Genomic DNA, 20,277 nt, shown 5'->3' on the forward strand with positions numbered 1-20,277 from the left:
GGAATGTCTAACTATAGCCCCTGTGTTAACATTGCCAGTGAGTGAAGAAGGATACAAAGTGTACTGTGATGCCTCTAGAGTTGGGTTGGGGTGTGTTTTAATGTAACATAGCAAAGTAGTGGCTTATGCTTCAAGGAAGTTAAAGAGGCACGAGCAAAACTACCCCACTCATAATCTAGAGATGGCGGCTATAGTTTTCGCATTAAAGATTTGGAGGCACTATCTATATGGTGAGGTATGCGAGATCTACACCGACCATAAAAGTTTGAAGTACATCTTCCAATAGAGAGATTTAAATCTAAGGCAGAGGAGATGGATGGAGCTTCTAAAGGATTATGATTATACCATCCGGTACCATCTAGGAAAGGCAAATGTGGTGGCAGATGCCTTGAGCAGGAAATCTTCTGGTAGCCTGGCACATATCTCAATAAAAAGGAGATCGTTGATTCGAGAAATACATGAGTTGATGGATCAAGGTCTGATTTTAGATATATCAGATGAGAATGCATTGTTGGCACATTTTAGAGTAAGGCCAGACCTACGGGATAGGATTAGAGTTCCTCAACACAGAGACTTACAATTAATGAGAATTATAGAAAGGGTGCAACAGGGAGAAAAGTGTGAATTTGGGTTTGATATAGATGGTGCTTTTATATAAGGCTCTAGGATATGTGTGCCAGATGTGGACAACGTCAAACACAAGATTATGCAGGAGGCACATCATGCACCCTACAATTTCCACCTAGGCTCCACCAAGATGTATCATGATGTGAAAAATAGGTACTAGTGAAATGGCATGAAGAGAGACCTAGCAGATTTTGTGTCCAAGTGCTTAACTTGTCAAAAGGTAAGTTTGAACATCAGAGGCTATCAGGGAAGTTGCAGGAGATTCCCATTCTAGAGTGGAAGTGGGAAATAATTACTATAGACTTTGTGACTAGGTTGCCTTATACCACACGAAAATATGATTCTAAATGGGTGATTATGGATCGTCTGACTAAGTTAGCTCACTTCTTGCCTATGCGAACCACTTATTCTATTGCCCAATACACCAAGCTATATATGCATGAAATAGTGAAATTACATGGAGTTTTTGCTTCCATAATATCTGACAAGGGGCCCTAGTTCACTTCTCGATTTTGGAGGAAACTTCAAGAAGCACTTGGCACACAATTGAACTTTAGCACTGCTTTCTTCCCACAAATAGATGGACAGTCTGAAAGAACAATTTAGACATTGGAAGATATGCTTCGTATGTGTGTCATGAATTTTGGAGGACAATGGGATGATCAACTGCCATTAGTGGAGTTTGCTAACAATAATAGCTATCATTCTAGCATTAGGATGGCTCCCTATGAGGCATTGTATGACAGAAAATATAGATCCCCTTTGTGTTAGACAGAAGCTGGAGAGGCAAAAGTACACGACTTAGACCTGGTGTAGTACAATTCAGAGATGGTCCCTCCCTTTAATTAGGGAATGTTTGAAAATAGCCTTCAATAGGCAGAAGAGCTATGCAGATCCTAGGTGAAAGGATGCAAAAGTTTATAGTGGGTGACTATGTATTCCTAAAGGTCTCCCCTATGAAGGGAGTCATGAGGTTTGGGAAGAAAGGCAAACTAGTGTCCTAATACATAGGGCCTTTTGAGATCACGGATAGAGTAGGAATAGTTGCCTACCGGCTAGAGTTACCACTAAGCCTTTCTCATGTCCACCCAGTGTTCCACATCTCCATACTTAGGAAGTACATTCTTGATCCTTCTCATGTGCAACAGTTAGACACAGTGAAGTTAAATGAGGACTTGACCTTCGAGGAGCAGCCTGTTGCCATAGTGGACTACCAGTTAAGACAGCTTTGGTCAAAGCAGATCCCTATGGTTAAGGCTCTGTGGAGGAGCCAGTTAGTGAAAGACTGCACTTGGAAGTCAGAGCGAAATATGTGCAGCAAGTATCCGTATTTATTTAATATATAATCATGTACTTTTATTCTACCCTGCGTAAAATTCAAAGATATATTTTCTGTAAGGGGGAAAGAATGAAACATCTCTAATTTTTAAATAATTATTTTATATGTAAATTATAATATTTTACTTTATTAAATATTATGAAAATTAAATTTGAATTTTTTGAATTTTTAAAATCGAGTTTTTCTTAAAACAATAAATTTCATCTATTTTTAAAAATTAATTTAAAAACTACGTGATAAATTTTAAAATATATTTAGACTCCATAAATTTTTTTGAATTTTTATAATTTTTTTGGCCTCATTTTAGGTCTCAGGAAAGAGTAAAAATTTAATTTTGAGTACCTTGAACTGAACTGACTAAATCAAACCAGACGGATCGGACCGATCGAATCGAACTGGTCAATTTTTCCTTTTTCTTCCTCCCTCTCATGTCGCACCCGAAACCTCCCCTTCCCTCTTCATTTTCTCTCTCCTTTCTCCACCCCATTGCCAGCCACCACCTCCACCTCCTCCCCAGCTCACTAGCGCACGACCAGCAACCATCCCCATCACCGACTGCCACCCCAGGATGCCGAAAAATTGAGTTGAAGTCTCTCCTATGTGCATCAACGCAACTCTTCGACTTGCAAGGTTAATTCTGGTCGATCTGACCACCAATCTGATTGGCTCCAATCCCAATCACCTTCTACACTTCGAGAGCTTTTCAAAGACACTAAGAACACAAATTTTATTAAGCGGTTTGTCCGATTTAAGCCTGGGAAGTTTTATCCCATTTTGACTTTTTGGGCTAAATTTATCCCAAACCGGGAACCCTACGATAATTCTGAGAGTACCGGTATACTCCACTTGGTGAAAGCTTCACGGTGATATAAATTTCAAAATTTTTTAACACCGAAAATCTAATGGGTCCCACAGACTTCAAGATATTATTCTAAGCTTTAAATGAGATTATTTAATTTCATAAAAAATATATTCTAACTCCTGGTGTTGTAGGCTTCGCATAGGTACCTTTGTTTCGCGGAATTTCACCGGCGCTCGGATTTGCATTTTCGGGCTAGACAGGCAAGTTGTCGGAGCTGCTTCAGAAAGGGTCAAAATTATAGTCTTTGCCACCATTTTCAGATGCCCCGAACGTGTTCCAAGCATCAGAATTAGCCTAGGTAAACCCGAACTTCGAGTTGTTCATTTTTGCCTAATACTGAATTTAGAATAAAATCCATAAAATATTTGTAGGTGACTAGAAAATTATAATTGAATTTTCTGAGTATGTGAGTTTTGACAAGTTTGAAGGGCCGAGGAGGGGTCAGATGATGTTGTTGAGATGTGAATTTGAGACTTGTGATTTAAAAGTGTGATTTGAGCTACTTTACAGGTTGGGTAGGTCATAGGTACAGGGAAAACTCTGTCAAATTTTCAGCATAAGTTAGGCTATTTTTTTGACTCTTTAAAGTCTCGTTTAGAGTTAATTCTGATAACTTTATAATGTAATTGTTTAGATGATTAGAGTTAGCCATCCTCCTCCGCTCAACTGTCACAGTGATTTCTTGATGTACTGTGAGTAGATATTGATTTTATTTATAATTTCAATATTATTATATATACAAGGCATGCTCATGCATTCACTTATAATTATATGTATATAGCTATTATAGTTACACTTTGTGTTGTATTATTATTTGATGAAATTAATGTGGGTGTCACCTTAGGGTAACTTAGAGCTATGTGCGCGTGTCGACATGCATGATGTGTGATATTGGATATGGGTAGGATGGGTAGATCAGCTTGAGCTAGTCTCCCTTAGGGTCCGGTCCTTTTTGTGATAAGTTGATGTCACACCTTACCCCTCTGTAAGGCATAACATGTTCCCGTAGAATACTTAATGAACTACCGAACTTCACATACCGATAATTCACTAAGTACACTACAAGGGATTTTAAAATAATTTTCTTACATTTTGGAAGTGGTGAGCATTTTGGTAAGAATTAAAAACCATTTATTCAAAGCTTAAATACTAGTAAAAATTTCGTCCATTTTAATTTTTGCTGCAAATTTTATAAAAATTTTGACAGAGTTCCGTTTGTAATTAGAGAAAACAATTCTTCAAATACCTAAAAAAAAAACACTTCCAAAAATATTTCACAACTCCCAACCTTCAATAACTCAATCATCTCAATTCAATGCACTTCAAAATAATTTCACAATACAAATCAAGATTTCTCATCTCAAAATATTTAATATCTCCATTCACAAAGCATAAAGCAGAAAATTCATATGTACAAATATTAAATTTACAGAAGAAAATCCAAAATAATATTATTACAATTTATTTACAACTGCTCAACTACATTGATACATACAACATTTTTATATTTACATCAAGATTATCTACAAGGGTATAAAATAATACCCGTACAAAATGGTCAGAGTAGTCCTCGATTTAACAGCAGCTCACTCTGCTGCTTTCTCCTTGCTCTTATCTGCGATAAAGAAAATAAGCTATCACGAGTATAAAAATACTCAGTGGTGCACAATAAAAATTTAAAATACAATAAATAAATCATTCATTGCCAAACGCAATTTAAATATTTCTCAATCACATTTCACAAATATCAAAGTTCATAATAACACCATTTTGTCAAATAATCTATTAAACACAGTTTAGTTAAACAATTTCATAAACACAGTGTTGCCAAAGTCATACACAACTTAAGCCATGACACAAAATTTCCGATTAATGCCTTGTTGTACACCACGACAAAGCAATCTGAACCCCATTAACCGAAATCAATGAGGGAGGTGGCTAGCTAGCTAATGAGTACTCATCCGATCTACAACCTCAACTGGCAAGCCAGAGAGGGAGGAAAATAAATGATCTCAACCCCATAAATGGAGGAGGAATAATGTGGTACTGTCATGCTAAGTGTGAACATAAAATCCATTCAAAACAATTTATGCAAACAATTTATGAGAAATCTGATCACTTTCCAAAGTCACATTTACGATTATAAAATGGCAACACAATACATAATTAATCAAAGAAGTCAAATTTTTGAGATTAAAATATTTAAACAATTATTATTGTGCACAAACCTGACTGGAGTCGCCTCTAGGCCTTGACTCAGTCTCTCCGAGCTTCCAAGTCTTTTTCAGCTGAAACACACAATTTCACCGTGTTTCAGTACCATAACTTAGCATAAATCCAAAAATAAATTTCACTTCATTTTTACCTAGCTTTAATGTACTAATTTCGACGTTCTCGAAGTTTTTGTGTTTCGGGTTACTATTCACTACACTATTCAAGTCAAATTGTTGACTTTTTAAGGCTTAATAGGTATGGGAACTCCAACTTCACCCACATACCACATTTTGGTCACCAAACTTGTTGGTTTTGGTCATTTTCTCAAAGCTTAAGTCATTTTGGCCAAATTGTCAAATTTTAGTTTTGGTGCTCTTAGTTGCACTATTCCATTGGTCAATCTACTATTAGAATTTGGCAAACCTTCCTTCATAGAAAATGTTCCTTATTGTTTTAAGTTTATTCTCATTTTTGGATCACCTCAATCAGAGTTTTGTAGCTCAAGTTATAGCCAAAATACAATTACTGTTCACGTGCACTGTTCATGCTGCAATTTTGGTTTTGGCAGATTTTTTATCCAACTTTGTTCAGTAATTTGATCAAGTTAAGTTCATAATTTGGTCTAACTTTCTTCATTTGAAATGTTCTACTATGTCTTAGGTTTCCATCGGTTCAAGAATCACCTAAATCGGAGTTTTCTAGAGAGAGTTATAGCCATTCAAACAATACTGCTCAAATGATAATTCTGCCGTTTTGCAGGTACAGTAACTCAAATTTGCTCAATAATTTGAATGGGTTAATGGTATAATTTGGGTTTGTGTTCTTCATGAAAGTTTTAGGTCTATATCTCATCTAATCACTGGTAAAATTTCAGGTCAATTTGATCTGTCTAGCTCGAGTTATGACTAAATGAACAAACACTGTTCATTTAGTCAATTTGTGCAGTGGCAGCCTGCTCTCATTTCACTTTGGTCAATTGGTTCACTAAGTTTCAGTCAGTTTTTGGCCATAGTTCCTTAATGAAAATTGTGCTATTTTATGTCTATTTTCATCCCCAATTGGTGGCATATCAATTGGACTTGTAAAATTTCCGTTTTGGTCCTTCAAAGTTGGCTTGGTCATGCTGCCAGCAGCATGAGCATTTGCCCTACGAATTTAACTTTCATTCTCACAATTTCCACACATCTCTTTTGGTCATTATTGACCATTTTTCATCTCACAATAGAGAAAAGTCATCATTTAAGCATTTCTCCAAAATTTGGTTCACAAACCCTAACATTCAAACCCTAACTCATTCATCTCATGCATTTAACTACATTTAATGGTTTTAATGCTAATCATTCAACTAAGTAAGGTTTCTTAACTCATTCAAAACCCTCAAGCCATACAATTGATGTCCCCTCTTCAAGCTAGCCGAATTTCAGCAATGGTCCTTCCCCCATATTTTTATTTCATTTCATAAATTCTAAGCTCATTTCAACCACTAATTATGCATTTAAATGGAAAAATAAGGAGTTTAATATACTAACCTCAACTTAAAGCTTCAAATCTCTCTCTTAGCCCTTCTTTCCTCTTGTAGTCTTCTTCTCAAATTATAATAACAAGCTCTAGGGAGTATTTTAAGGGGGTTATTAGGATCAAGTGGAGAAATTACTTGAGTGCAAGCTTTAATAGAAAATTTTCATGGAGGGAATATGGGGAAGATGGGGCGGCAAGATGGAAGGAAGAAGAAGTGATTTTTACCTTTTTTTTATTTTCTTTATTTATTTTAGTTATGGAAGACCACAAAATTTCCAATTAATTAATTAAATTAATTAGTTTAGTTATGGCATCATGCATGAGGTCATGCATGATGTCATCACCTTTTTACTTTTTGATTTTTCCTTTTTTTTTCTATTTTTCTATTAGTTCTTTAATTTAATTCTCGATTCCGAAATTTTCTTTTCTCCGATTTTATTTGTGATTAGGTCAGAGTCGCTCTCGGGTCAATTGACCAAATTGCCCTCGCTTGTTCATCCCGCTTGCAAATAATTCCATATTCCTTCCGGCTCCCTGACCTAATTATTTGACTGACTTAACAGTTCTTCTTCGTGATTTTCTCTTTTCCACTGTGTTCATAAGGGTCCTAAGGACCGCGGCGTCATATTTTACGGTTCGAAATTTGAGTTTAAAACGACTTCGCAGTCGTTCCCGAGGAGGTCACCCAACGCTGTGACTCTCGGCTCGTTTAACTTCCTATGTTTTGTTTTTCTTATTTATACTTAACTAATTGAACATTACTAATTATTTGTGTTTATGGTTTCTCTAGTTGTCTTAAGTATAGTTCTAATCCCCTTAATTGTCCGGACCGACACCGGTCACCGGAACAGTGAAATCTACCAGGCTATGCAAACGGGGGTGTTACAGTTGATATGAGTACGGCTTTTAGTTAATCTCACTGGCCCCCGCATTTTGATTATTAAGAGAAAGTCCAGCTCGAGTTGATCTCGCTGACAGAGGTTGAAATTAAGAGAGTTGTATAGGGGATCAGCTCCCATATATATATATTGGATTGATGTGAGACACAGGTGTATGAATGCTCCAAATTATTCTTTGTACGAATATTATTTGAACTTAATTGAACGTATTGATATATGCTACACTTTCATCCTTAGAAATGCATTAGCCTAAATAGTTATAGAAATTATATTTAAAATCAATATCTTACTCTATGAGTCAAACGCTCACTCCTATTTACCTCATTTTTTTTCCAGGATACAGAAGAATTCGTTTTGCGATTAACCTGCTTCCTTCCTCGCAGGTCTATTAGCAGCAAATATTAGTATTATATAGTATTGATTACAAATCTAGAGCTCTGCATGTGTTAGAAATACTTTAATTGGTTTGAGACTGTAATAGTTTATTTATTTTTGAAATTGTAAACTTAATATTTATGCATGTATGGATATATGGAATGGGTATTTATCTTAGATGAGGGAGCTGAGCTCCCATTTAATTTAATTGTTGTGTTAAGTATTATGAGGGTGAGTTGAGCTCCCCAAATAGATATATTTTATGATTACAGGTTGGGTGAGTCAAGAACTGTAACACCCTAGGCAAATCCCACATCGACAAAACACGGGAGAGATGCTGGGTTTATAAGTTGGTGGTTCGTAACCCCTAGTGACGCGTTTTAAAACCTTGAGGGCTTCGGCCCAGAGCGGACAATATCACTAGTGGGCCGGGCCATTACATTTGTGGTATCAGAGCCGCTCCGCGTGTAACCTTGAACGATGGTGGGGCAAACCTCAGCGAGGACGCTGAGTCCCATAAGGGGGGTGGATTGTAACACCCTAGGCAAATCCCACATCGACAAAACACGGGAGAGATGCTGGGTTTATAAGTTGGTGGTTTGTAACCCCTATTGACGCGTTTTAAAACCGTGAGGGCTTCGGCCCAGAGCGGACAATATCACTAGTAGGCCGGGCCATTACAAGAACTCTCCGTTAGATAATCCAGGTTATAGCCAGACTTTGTCCGATTAGTTTCTTGAATTGAGACTTAGAGTATGTGCTTCGTGGTTGGGCTAGAACAGTTAGGTTTACTACGGGCTTTGGGGGCCTTATGCTGACCCAAGTCCTAGTGTCGATCTAGCACATAATTTGAGTTGTGATTTTGTGCATTATCATTATAAAATTTTCATTTTCATTGCATTAATATCTGAAAATTTCATATTGTCATATTTTTTAATGCAAATAATTTTGAAATATATTTAATAAGTTTTTTTTTAAATTATAGATTATATTATATATCTTGTAAATACAATATAGATTAAAATATTAATATGAAGTTAATCATGCATTTTTAATTTTCTTATAATAATTATATAATTAATACTAACAAATAGTGAAATTATTTTTTCTCTTCTTTTTTATCTTCTTCTCGTTTTTATTTTTTAAAAATTTAAAACATAATAATTTAAAATTAATATTAAGAGGAATATAACTTCTCACATAAATATATGCAAAAATATAACTTGGTTTCTTATAACCTTATAGTCAAAATCAACAACCAAGCTAAACTTGACAAATAAATTAAAAAATAAAAAAATACTCAAGGATATTAACAAATTATAATTAATCTACATTTTAAATTAAGTAAACCAAAGAAAATTAAAATCTCATACAATCACATGTAAAATATACTTTTTTATGTAAAGATAATATTAATCATCTCAAATATTATTGGATACATCAATATTAAATATGAAAGAAATAGAAAAATCAATATATCTTAGCTTATATAAATATCATTGAATTTGCAATGATATCATTTGATATTTGCAATAATAACAAAATCTTAGTAATCACATTCACTTATAACTGTCCTCATAGAAATAATAATTGTGACTTACAAAAGCTCAAAAAAATTTAAAGATTTACAAATAGGTTTTGCCCATTAGAGAAAAAAGACGCACAAAAATATAATAAAAAAAATCACATCATGTGTCAAAGTTAATTGGGCTTGGATTCTATTACGCAAAAGTAGATTGTTTAAATATAAGAATTTATCCGTTACTAATATTTAAAAAAGAAATAGCTACAAATATGTAGTAAATAAAATATTTGTTACTGAATACGATTAGAATTTCATAACAAATTTATTTAGTTAAATAGTTAATTTTTAATAAATTTTATAATTATGATAATTAAGTAATTATTTTTTTAATAGTAATGTTATAATTTAATATTATAAATTTGTAAATATGTAGATTAATTAAAAAAATTAGTGAAAGTGAGATTTTGTGTTTAAGGTTGTTTATTAATTTTATTAAAGTAAACTAAATGATTTTTCATGAATTAATAATACTTATAGAGTTGATAATATATAATTATAATATAATTTTTGGTATAAGTAGAATTCTATTTAAATAATTTTTAATTTATAATAATTATAGTATATTAGCAAATAAAATTATTTATAAATTTAGTGATGAATAAGTGATCACTATGTAGTACAGTGACGAATTTGTATAAGTACCTTCTAATTATTAAAAGTATTAGCGATGAATTTATATAAAATAACTTATCATTGTTGAAAGTATTAATGGCAAATATATAGTTGCTAAAATATAAATGACGAATTTATATAAAATAACTTATCATTGCTGAAAGTATTAATAGCAAATATATAGTTGCTAAAATAAAAACGACGAATTTATATAAAATGATAGACTTAATGCATTTTTTTCTTATTCTTTATAATGCAAATAAGATTTTTTTTTTATTGATTGTGGCTTACATTAATTGAAATATTTTTTTATAATGCAATAATTATATTATTTTTTTATTAATTTTATGGTTTTTGAAAAAATTAATTTTATGACTTATATTAATTAGATTTTTTTTTTCATCAATTAACATATGAAATGGATTGTAGATTGTAATTTGTTAGGCTTCTAACAAATGTTGATGATAAAAAACATAATAAGCATACATTGTCTTTAATTTAATAATTATATTAATATATTGGCTTATGTAATGGAACATAAAAATTTAATTTAAAAGCAAACTTTTAATTTAGTTTTTATAATCCATTAGGATTCATTCGAAAAGTTAATAAATTAATCTTGAAAAAATATTTTAAGTTGAATAGGCTTATTATAATCCTATTTAAGTAGAAACTTTTTAACAATTTTTATACTACTTGCGAATAGAATTATACTAAAAAAAATTATATTTTTCTTTATTTTTATGAGATTAAAATTGTTAATAATATTATAAATAATAAAAGTTAGGGATATTTTTGTCAGTTCAAAATTTGCCCATTCATTCATACTTTTATATAAATTAATTTTTTTTAATCGCGCATTGCACATTTTTTTTACTTATTTGTATGTATCCATAATTTAATATTATTTATAATAATAAATTAATAATTAAAACAATTTTGTATAAAAAATAAAAAATCAATACTGATAAAATAAAAAAATATTGATGTTAGTATATTATTATTTTCAATTCGAACGATTATAATAAAAAATGTATAAACAAATATTCAATTTAAAGTAGAACACTTAAAACATATTTTTATTTTCTTATAATTATTTTTCTAAAAAGTAAACGTCAAATTTTAAAGGAAATTATTAAATCTAAATAGATATCATATTTGTATTTATATGAAAATTAGACTCTTCGTAAATAAAAAAAAATATCAATTTGTGCTTATATTTGAATATAAATATATTAAATTGAAATTATAATTCAATATTTAAAATATAATTTCTAATTTTTTTTATATGTATTTATTATTTACTAAGTGAGAATGAAATTATAGTATTAAAAAAATTTAAAATTATTATATTTTTTATATGTACAAAAATTAATATTTTTAAATTTTTAACAACTTACTATTTTAAAACAAAAATCAATATTATAAATTATAATCTTCCTATTAATTATATTAAATTTATAATTAAACTCAAACCTAAGATATTATGTTAATTAATAATATATAGTATCTATTTAAATATTTTCTCTCTCTCTCTCTCTCACACACACACACATATATATATATGTATAATTTGTTTTATATGCTTTGTAAGTATACTTTGTATGTAATTATATATTATTTAAAAATGTTAAACTCATATAACTTTATTACACATTACTTACTAATAAAATATTTTAATATGTTAATTATTATTTCTAATAAATTAAAAAATTATAGAATATTTTGATTATTTTGTAAATTCTTTCATTTGTATTTTTATATTTATTAATTAATTATTAAAAAAGAATACAATACTATAAATAAAAAAGTTAAATTAATGAATGAATTTTTATTATTTATTAATTTATATATAAATAATTCTAAACAATGTAAATTAAAAATAAAAAAAAATTGAAGTATTTAAAACAAAAAAGTATATATAATAAATATATTGATGAAAAGTTAAATTATATAATTTAAAATACATTATTATAATTATATATCATATATTTATTTTATTCTTTAATATAACTATATATATATATATAGATTATTATCATCTGAAATTTTTTTTTTCTACTTATACTTTTAATTTATATTTTCTTTATCATTTTATTTTAAATTTAAGGTAAAAAAAGAAAGAGAGAAAGAAATCAAATATTTAAAAATAAACATGAACAGATAATATCACATTTTCCCTATCATTTTATTTTATATGATTAGCATATCTGATAAGTATTATTGGCGAAAAATTATTTATTTATCGCTGTAAATGTGATTTTTTTTATATATTTTTATAAATAATAGATAGATTAATAATATTTTTTATTTTTTATTTATTAATTTCTTATTTTAGTTAATTACTTCTTATAAAATTTTATATTTAATTGAAGTTAAATGTAAATAGGATTAAGAATTTTAAATTTATATTAACTCTAAAATTAAGAATTTCAAATTTATATAAACTTTAAATTTAATTTAAATAATAAAATATATTATAATTAATTTTAAGAAAAGAAGGGCAATTTGGATAAAACTTCTTCTTTCGCACATTTATATATAATATAAATTATAATAAAAATTTATAAATAGATTAGTAGTATTTTTATTTATTAATGTCTTATTTTAATTAATTACTTCTTATAAAATTTTATATTTAATTGAAGTTAAATATAAGTCAGATTAAGAATTTTAAACTTCTATGAACTCTAAAATTAATAATTTTAAATTTATAAAAACTTTAAAATTAATTTAAATAAAAAAAATATAATTAAAATTAATTTTTAAAATAAAGGATAATTTGATTAAAACTAATGCTTTCCTTTTAATATATTTATATATAATAGAGATTATATATATTATAAATACATAAAAAAGTACGTATGGTTAATTATTATAGAATTAAAATTAAAACAGAGAACTTGCCCCTGCCTTACCCTTGCCTTGATAACCAGTTGGGTGGAGATGGAAATGGCAAAACCAGGTTTTGCCTCGCCTTGTTGCCATCCCTACATGGTGGATACAGGAAAGTCGCCCCGTCTCGCCTCAATCCTCGCTATATTTTCATGTTAATATGAAAATATTTTTATGTTATAATTATGATTTACATAAATATAAATTATTTATTTACTTTTTTTTCTTCCACTTAAATTAAAAAAAAAATCTAAATTTTCCTTAAATTTTTTGTCATACATTTATAATTTTTATATTATAATTATAAATTATACAAATATTAAAACATAATTTTGCTTTACAAACATATCATTCATTATTGTTTTTGTTATTTTTTAAATGCAACATAGTATTAAATAATGTATAAATGTGCATATTATATTATGATAATATAATATAAGTACACTTTTTAATTATTATAGAATTAGAGAAAAAGTAAAATAGGAACTCTTCGTACCCTATTTTGATAAGGAAGGCAAAACTTGATGTTAAGTTGGCAACTAACTGAATATTTGCAAATATTCAACCTCACCAAACCTTAATACGATGAATTATAAGTACATGTTTAATGAATAATGCCTTTATTAAATTTAGATTTTATATATTAAATATTTATTATTTAAATATGTTTCTATAAATAATTAATTAAATATAAAATATATAATTTATTATAATATTTATAAATATTATATATTATATTTTAAATAAATAAAATTAAAATATTTTATAAAATTATTAAATTTTAAAATATAAAATATAAATAAAAAATATTTTTTATATAAATTAATAATTAAAATATATAAAATTAAATAAATTCAGGTGTTTTTGAATAATAATAATAGACTTTGGGATGAATACAACAGTGGTGAGAAATTTTAACACATCCGTTTTCCGGTGATTTGAATCGGATGAAAAGTTTTTCTTGCAACTAATTAACGATATAAACGTTTTCCTAATGAAGGAAAAAGTTTCCTTGTCTTCCATACACGAGAGGAAAAATTTTCCTCGTACATAAACCGCATGAAACATTTCCCATCATTCGTGACGTCAGCTGTAAGGAAAACTCGCGCCGAACACAATGTTTAATCGGACTGAAATCCATTCTCTCGCCGGAGTTATGCTTCCCAGTCAAATTCCACATCTCTTCCATTCAAACATATAATGAAACCTTTGAATATATATATATATATATATATATATATATATATATATTGAAACTTTTAACATCTCCACCAAACGCCGCACCGGCGGGAACCCAACATAGCGTCGCCTGTGTCCCTGACACACAATCCACCAAATGAATAGCTGGTTGATGATGGACAACAAACTAAACATTTCGTTGACTATAGGAAGGATATTATCGGTTCATAAACAGTTGAACATTAGCATAAAATGGGAATTATGTGTTATTTGTCTTGAAGCAGCCAAATTCTACCTTGTGAGCATGTTCATCATATTCTATTGATCAACGACTGGAGAATGGAGAAGAATTATGTAGATTTGATTAGCAAATTTTAACAAATTATGTAGAATTTTATCTAATCTTACAAATCTGCTAGTGCTCTTTATTTTACCACAGTTTTTACTGTACCCACCTAATTTCAGATGAAATTAGCATCAGCATATCAGTAGTCTGTTTTCAAGAATAATAACTTCTGAAAATTGTTAACTATACCTCTTGTAAATTTCATTGACTTCTGGACTAATGTATTGTGGATGGTAACTGGTAGCGAGGATTGATTGGATGCCAACAAATGCTAATGGCTACTGCTGTGAAAAATAATTAAAATACCCTGTACCCCAGAGAAAGCTTCTGCTGCAGAAAGAAGACGCTATACCATAAAAAAATTCTTCCATGATTTTGGCACTCAAAAATCTGTTCCAAAATTCCAAGGCATAAAGACTCCAAGAACACATGCTTGAATTTAAATGACAGCAAATCAACAAGTAACACCAAACATAACCAGAAAAAGAATCAGCACATCCAACCATCCAACAACTAATGAAAACAAATTGCTGGAGACAGAAATTACCTTCACCTCATTGGAGCCAGGCCACGAACGCAGAATATCTTCTTACTCCTTGTGTAGCCAAGCAATCAGCAAGAGTTGCATTCTCTAAGGCCTAAGCACATGACATGCCGAAATACTAGGTAGGACATTCCTCAATTTATCAAGACAATTACAAGTGTCTTGAAGCCTCCATGGAAATTAACAGCATGTGTTAGAATTTCTTTTTGCGGCACAACGGAAAATTTTCAAGTAGAGGCATTGTGAGATGTGAACCCTTAACCTCTCTCGTACTATGAAGTAGGCACTTAATCATAGAGCTATAAGTCCAATGGCTTCAAAAAAATGATATATGCCAATTTTATTTGTTTATAATCAAAAGAGTTCCAATAACAAAATCTTCAGATGTTACTGCTCAATAGCAGTGGTGGCTACCAGCAGCCGCCTATAAACATGACCTTTTTCAACTCAGATCAATTAGCCAACAGATTCACAAATGAGTTCTAGGTCAACAGAGTATTATATGAATCCACTGCATTTTCAGAAGCATTATGTTTATAAGCGGAAAAGAGAAAATGACTTCATACAAAAATGCTGGAATAAGTGAACCATGTCAAATAATGTGTAATGCATAATTTCCTGGGCCTGTCTAAGCAAAATGGATGACCAGCTTGCACCTGCAATTTTGTCTTGACATTAAGGCAATTTATCTGTAAATCAGTATTTTGACTGCAATGAAATTTGTTTTAATTGAAGTTAAGCATCTCCTTAATTAACTTAAGATTATGATAATGAGGACTAAATTGCTAACTGAAAGTCAATGAGGAAAGCAAGAAAGAAATATGAGGACTAAATTAATAACTGAAAGTCATTTAGAAAAGAAAGAAAGAAAGTCCAAATCAGAATAAGCGACTTGGGTGGAACTGCATACCTGATGATTAAACATATAATTAATTTCAATGAGTTGAACTGCTTGTGGCACTGTAATCTCTGTGCTCTTGTGATCCCATATGGAAATGTGCTATGTGAGCTATTTTTGGCCAATCCTCACCAACATCCCTTCTGCACCGTTCCTCCAGGATAGAACATTCTTGAATAGACAAATGCTGAAGGGAACTTAAATGCTGAAATCCTTCAGGCAGAGATTTTAAATTTTGACATTCTGACAATGCCAATGAACGAAGTAAGGTAAGGTTGACTAACCACTCTGGCAATGCTTTCAAACTAGGACAGCCACGAATTTCCAAATTTTGCAAGGTGGTAACATATTGTAGGCCCTGTGGAAGAGATGACAGCTTTGGAAGATTTAAAATGGACAAACTTCCAAGAGCACATGGATGTTGAAAATCATCAGGCAAGGCAGCCAATTGTGGACAGTACATGACAGTTAGATGCTCAAGTGACGCTGGAAATTGAAGTTCAAGTGGCAGAGATGTGAGGTTATTGCAATTCTCAATGGACAGAGATCGCAGAGATCTCAGACCTTGTATATCTTCTGGCAAGGAGACAAGACTATGGCACTCAACTATCTCCAAGGACTCTAGAGAAGTGAGATTCTGCAATCCATGTGGCAAAGAATGGAGCTCCTTACACCAACGAACAGCCAATGACTTCAGACTTTTGAGTTCTGCTAAACTCGGGGAGATGGAGCAAAGCTTAGGACAGGAACTAATCACTAGAGACATGAGAAGAGTATTGCTTTGAAGCAAGCTCTCCAAAAAAACCAACTCAGCAAATTCATCAATGACTAGAATAGTGAGGGAGGTTAGGTTTGATGCCGACTCTAGTACCATATTATCACAACTGCGTAGTTCTAGATGTTGAAGAAATGGGACATACGGCATGTTCCTCAGCTTATAACATTTATTGATGATCAATTTAGCAAGAGAGGGGAAGTCTTCTCTCCTATTAAAGCTCCACCAGGTTTCTAAAATAGGGAAATCCATGAGGGTTAGCTCTTCCAATGATGGGAATGCTTTCTCAGTTTGACCATAGAACTGACTGCCAATACTCTTCACAGCATGCATTCCTTGTAAGTAAAGGACCTTGAGGAAGGGAATTTGACCCAGTGTAGGGAGATCTTTACATCTTCTGCAGTTAATCAAGACAAGCTTGGTTAGATTTGGGAGTTTACAAAATGCCATCCATCCAGGAAAATGCATTCCTTGGTACTCTTTTATAGACAACTTCTTTAGATATTTATGTGGCTGGAGATAATTGAGCACTTGTTCTACTCTGCCATCATTAGCACTGCTCATAATGCCATGATCATTTTCCCAAGATAAAGCCAGTGACTGGAGGTTTCTCTTCCCTATTAAGTCAGCTTCAATTGCTTCTGCTGCCTCCATTACATTCTCCAAGCATCTAATAGTTAGTTTCCCTCCAAGGTTCAAATTTTCCAGCTCACTAATGCTTTCGCCTATCTCCCTTCCCACAATAAACATAGACAATGTTCGGAGATATACAAGTTTTCCAATCAATGCTGGTATTTTGCTGAGCCTGTCACAACCATTTAAGATTAAATGCCTTAGCTTAGATAGCCTGGTCATGCCACTTGGCAACTCATTGAGATCATAGCAACCAGAAAGGTTCATCACTTGTAAATTTTGAAGGCTGCAAACACTTTCTGGTAAGTTTTTAACATGGGTGTTAGAGATGTCCAGGTACCTCAAAAATATGAAAGAGGAAATTGATGCACTGAGCTTTTTGATGCCACTACTACTTAAATCAAGGACTCGCAAATATCTGAAATTTGAAAATACATTAGGAGGCACCTCTCCAAGGTCTCCTTTTGGCAACAATAAAATGAGGGTCCGTAACTTCTTTGCTTCATACAGAGATTCTGGAATTGTATGCAAGCTGAAATTACAGATCACCGAAGAGTGGCGGATTTGGGAGAAATTTTGCAGCATTCTGTCATTTTCCACCCTTAAATATTCATTCCCAGCAATAGATTGTGCGAGATCATGAATGAGACCATGCATTTTGCACTCAAGAATAGTGCCATTGTCACTTCTGTGTATATCTTGGAAGAAACACATCCACACTAAATCATCAAAGTACTCATTTCCAATAAACTCAAGTGTTTTTCTTCCTTCAAGTGATTGAATCAAGCCCGCTGCTATCCAAAGCTGGATTAGCTTTTCCTTCTTGATTATGTAATTTCGAGGAAATATTGAGCAATAGGCAAAGCATGCCTTCAAATGGGAAGGCAAATGATTGTAACTCAACTTTAGGGCAGCTAGAATGCCATTTTCATTTTGACTTAGATCCCAGAGATCACTATCCTGCACAAGAAGCCATTCTCTTTCATCTCCTTTGAAGCGCATCAGGCCTCCTATGGTCCTTGCAGCCAAAGGTACACCTTCACACTTCTTCACTATTTGCTTACCAATTGGGAACAGCCTTCTATGCTTGTCTGCATCACGACCAAAAGCTCGTTTCTCGAACAAAGCCCAACAGTCCTTATCAGACAGACCTTGCAAATAATGAATGTAACTAGTTCCCATTATTAATGCAACCTTTTCGCTCCGAGTAGTGACAATGACTGTACTCCCCTCCACACCACCTTTTAATGATGTCCTTAGTTTATCCCACTCATTATCATCCTCATTCCACACATCATCCAGCACAAGCAAGTACCTCTTCCCAATCAATAATTCCTGGAGCCGAAATTGCAGTGCATCCATTTCAGTGAAGTCACCCCTAACGTTAGAGGCGGATTCGAGGATAGACATCATAATCCTTTCCACATCAAAATCATCATTGATACATGCCCACATCTTTAGATTAAAATGCCTCGCTATCCTCTCATCATTGTAAACTAATTGGGCAAGCGTAGTTTTACCAAGACCACCTAAACCAACAATGGACACGACCGAAATGTCACCTGGAGACATATTTTCAGCAGACAGTAAAAGCTTCACTATCTTCTCTTTATCCTCTAATCTTCCATGAATTTCTGATTCAACAACAGAAGACCCCGTCCGCCTTCTTCTGTTACTTGGTCTTGCTACTTGCTCTCTCAAATGAAAGTTAGATCTCTCTTCAACCAACAATTCTAAGGTTTCCCCGATCTGGGTTATTCTAGGAAACATGTCCAATTGATTCACGAATTGCCCCAAGGACGGGTGCAAGTTGCGTACCTGCTCAATGAACCCGTTGCGGCTTACACAATGAATGGCTTCTGGAGAGAACTCGTCGAGAAAGTCTTCCACATCGTAAGCAACGCGTTTAAGCTCTTCCAACCAATTCCTGAAAGCTCTACCGGTCAATTGCTGCTCCTCTGCATCTTCCAGGACTGCTCGAATGGCCCGTAACTTATGGCAGAGCTTGGTGACTTCCCTCCGAAGGCCAAATCGATTGGCAATCTCGTCGAGTAATGGGGTGCTTAATTTGTCGAAAACCACTTGGAGAAGCGGAGATAGAACTATATCTGCCATGTTGAAGGCAAAAGAACTTGTCTCCCTAAAAATTAATCCTTGATTAACTAGTCTCCAATGTCCATCACTCAGTGTTTGATAATCTTCGTCTGCGTATTTTCCTTCAGCTTTCAAAGGAAAGAACCAGGAAATGAGAATGGAAAATTAGTCACACAGAGTTCGGTGAGTTTCACTCTCCTCCAATCTGCCAATCGAATTGGACTCGCACCCAAATTGAATGGTGGACAGGGTGGTTTGGAGAAAATCTAAATAATAATAATAATAATAATAACAATAATAATAATAACTACTCCAAACTGAAAAAGTTAGTATTGGATTTGCTTTTTCATTTTTTTTTTGTTCTTATAAATTGTTATTTATATTTTTTTAATTTTTGCTTTAAATAAAAATAATAATAAAAAACTATTAGTGCCAATAATTAATTTTTAGTATTAAAAATAATTTAGGATAAAGTTTTATTTAATTAATTTTTATAAATAATATTTATTTAGTAATTAAATATGAACACCTAAAAGATAATTTAAAACAATTATTTTGTGGTGGGATTTTTATTTTTTTTAAAAATGAAATGGAAAGTTAATTACGAAAGGCATAATAGTGATGGAGCAAAACAAGGAGACTATTGTGAACGTGCAACAAATGGGAAAAATAGAGATTCAGGTTATGCTTGGTAGGACCTAATTAAAAATGTAATACAATCGTGACTATATTGTATATTTAATTATATTATTTAATAAAAAAATTAATATAATAAAATAATAATTATATACTCTTATTTTGTGATGAGTATATGCATTGAGACTGTGAGAAACTCGATGATAAAAAATTATATGACTGTAAGATGTAATTGAAGGCATAGAG

At 31.8% G+C, this 20,277-nt stretch overlaps 1 protein-coding gene across 4 annotated transcripts; it reads right to left on the reverse strand.

Annotated features, from left to right (window-relative positions):
- Nucleotides 1–13,763: 13,763 nt before the first annotated feature.
- Nucleotides 13,764–19,671, reverse strand: LOC110652386 (putative disease resistance protein RGA1). Of its 4 annotated transcripts, XM_058134668.1 has the most exons (4): nucleotides 15,906–19,671; nucleotides 14,999–15,089; nucleotides 14,641–14,841; nucleotides 13,764–14,243 (listed from the first exon to the last, which is right to left on the reverse strand). In XM_058134668.1, the coding sequence occupies exon 1, from the start codon at nucleotides 19,414–19,416 to the stop codon at nucleotides 15,931–15,933; it is 3,486 nt and encodes a 1,161-aa protein (XP_057990651.1). In that variant the 5' UTR covers nucleotides 19,417–19,671; the 3' UTR covers nucleotides 13,764–14,243; nucleotides 14,641–14,841; nucleotides 14,999–15,089; nucleotides 15,906–15,930. The 4 variants fall into 4 exon arrangements, with proteins under 4 accessions (XP_057990651.1, XP_021663659.2, XP_057990663.1 ...); XM_021807967.2 differs by lacking the exon at nucleotides 14,641–14,841 and having other exon boundaries at nucleotides 14,190–14,243; XM_058134680.1 differs by lacking the exon at nucleotides 13,764–14,243 and having other exon boundaries at nucleotides 14,266–14,778.
- Between the last annotated feature and the right edge of the window lie 606 nt (nucleotides 19,672–20,277).

Source organism: Hevea brasiliensis, chromosome 2 (genome assembly GCF_030052815.1).
Source record: "Hevea brasiliensis isolate MT/VB/25A 57/8 chromosome 2, ASM3005281v1, whole genome shotgun sequence".
In the NCBI taxonomy this organism is placed as follows: domain Eukaryota; kingdom Viridiplantae; phylum Streptophyta; class Magnoliopsida; order Malpighiales; family Euphorbiaceae; genus Hevea; species Hevea brasiliensis.

What these genes read in the sequence shown, in the direction of transcription:
- LOC110652386 (XM_058134668.1), bottom strand. Translation starts at nt 19,416, where the DNA reads ATGGCAGATATAGTTCTATCTCCGCTTCTCCAAGTGGTTTTCGACAAA.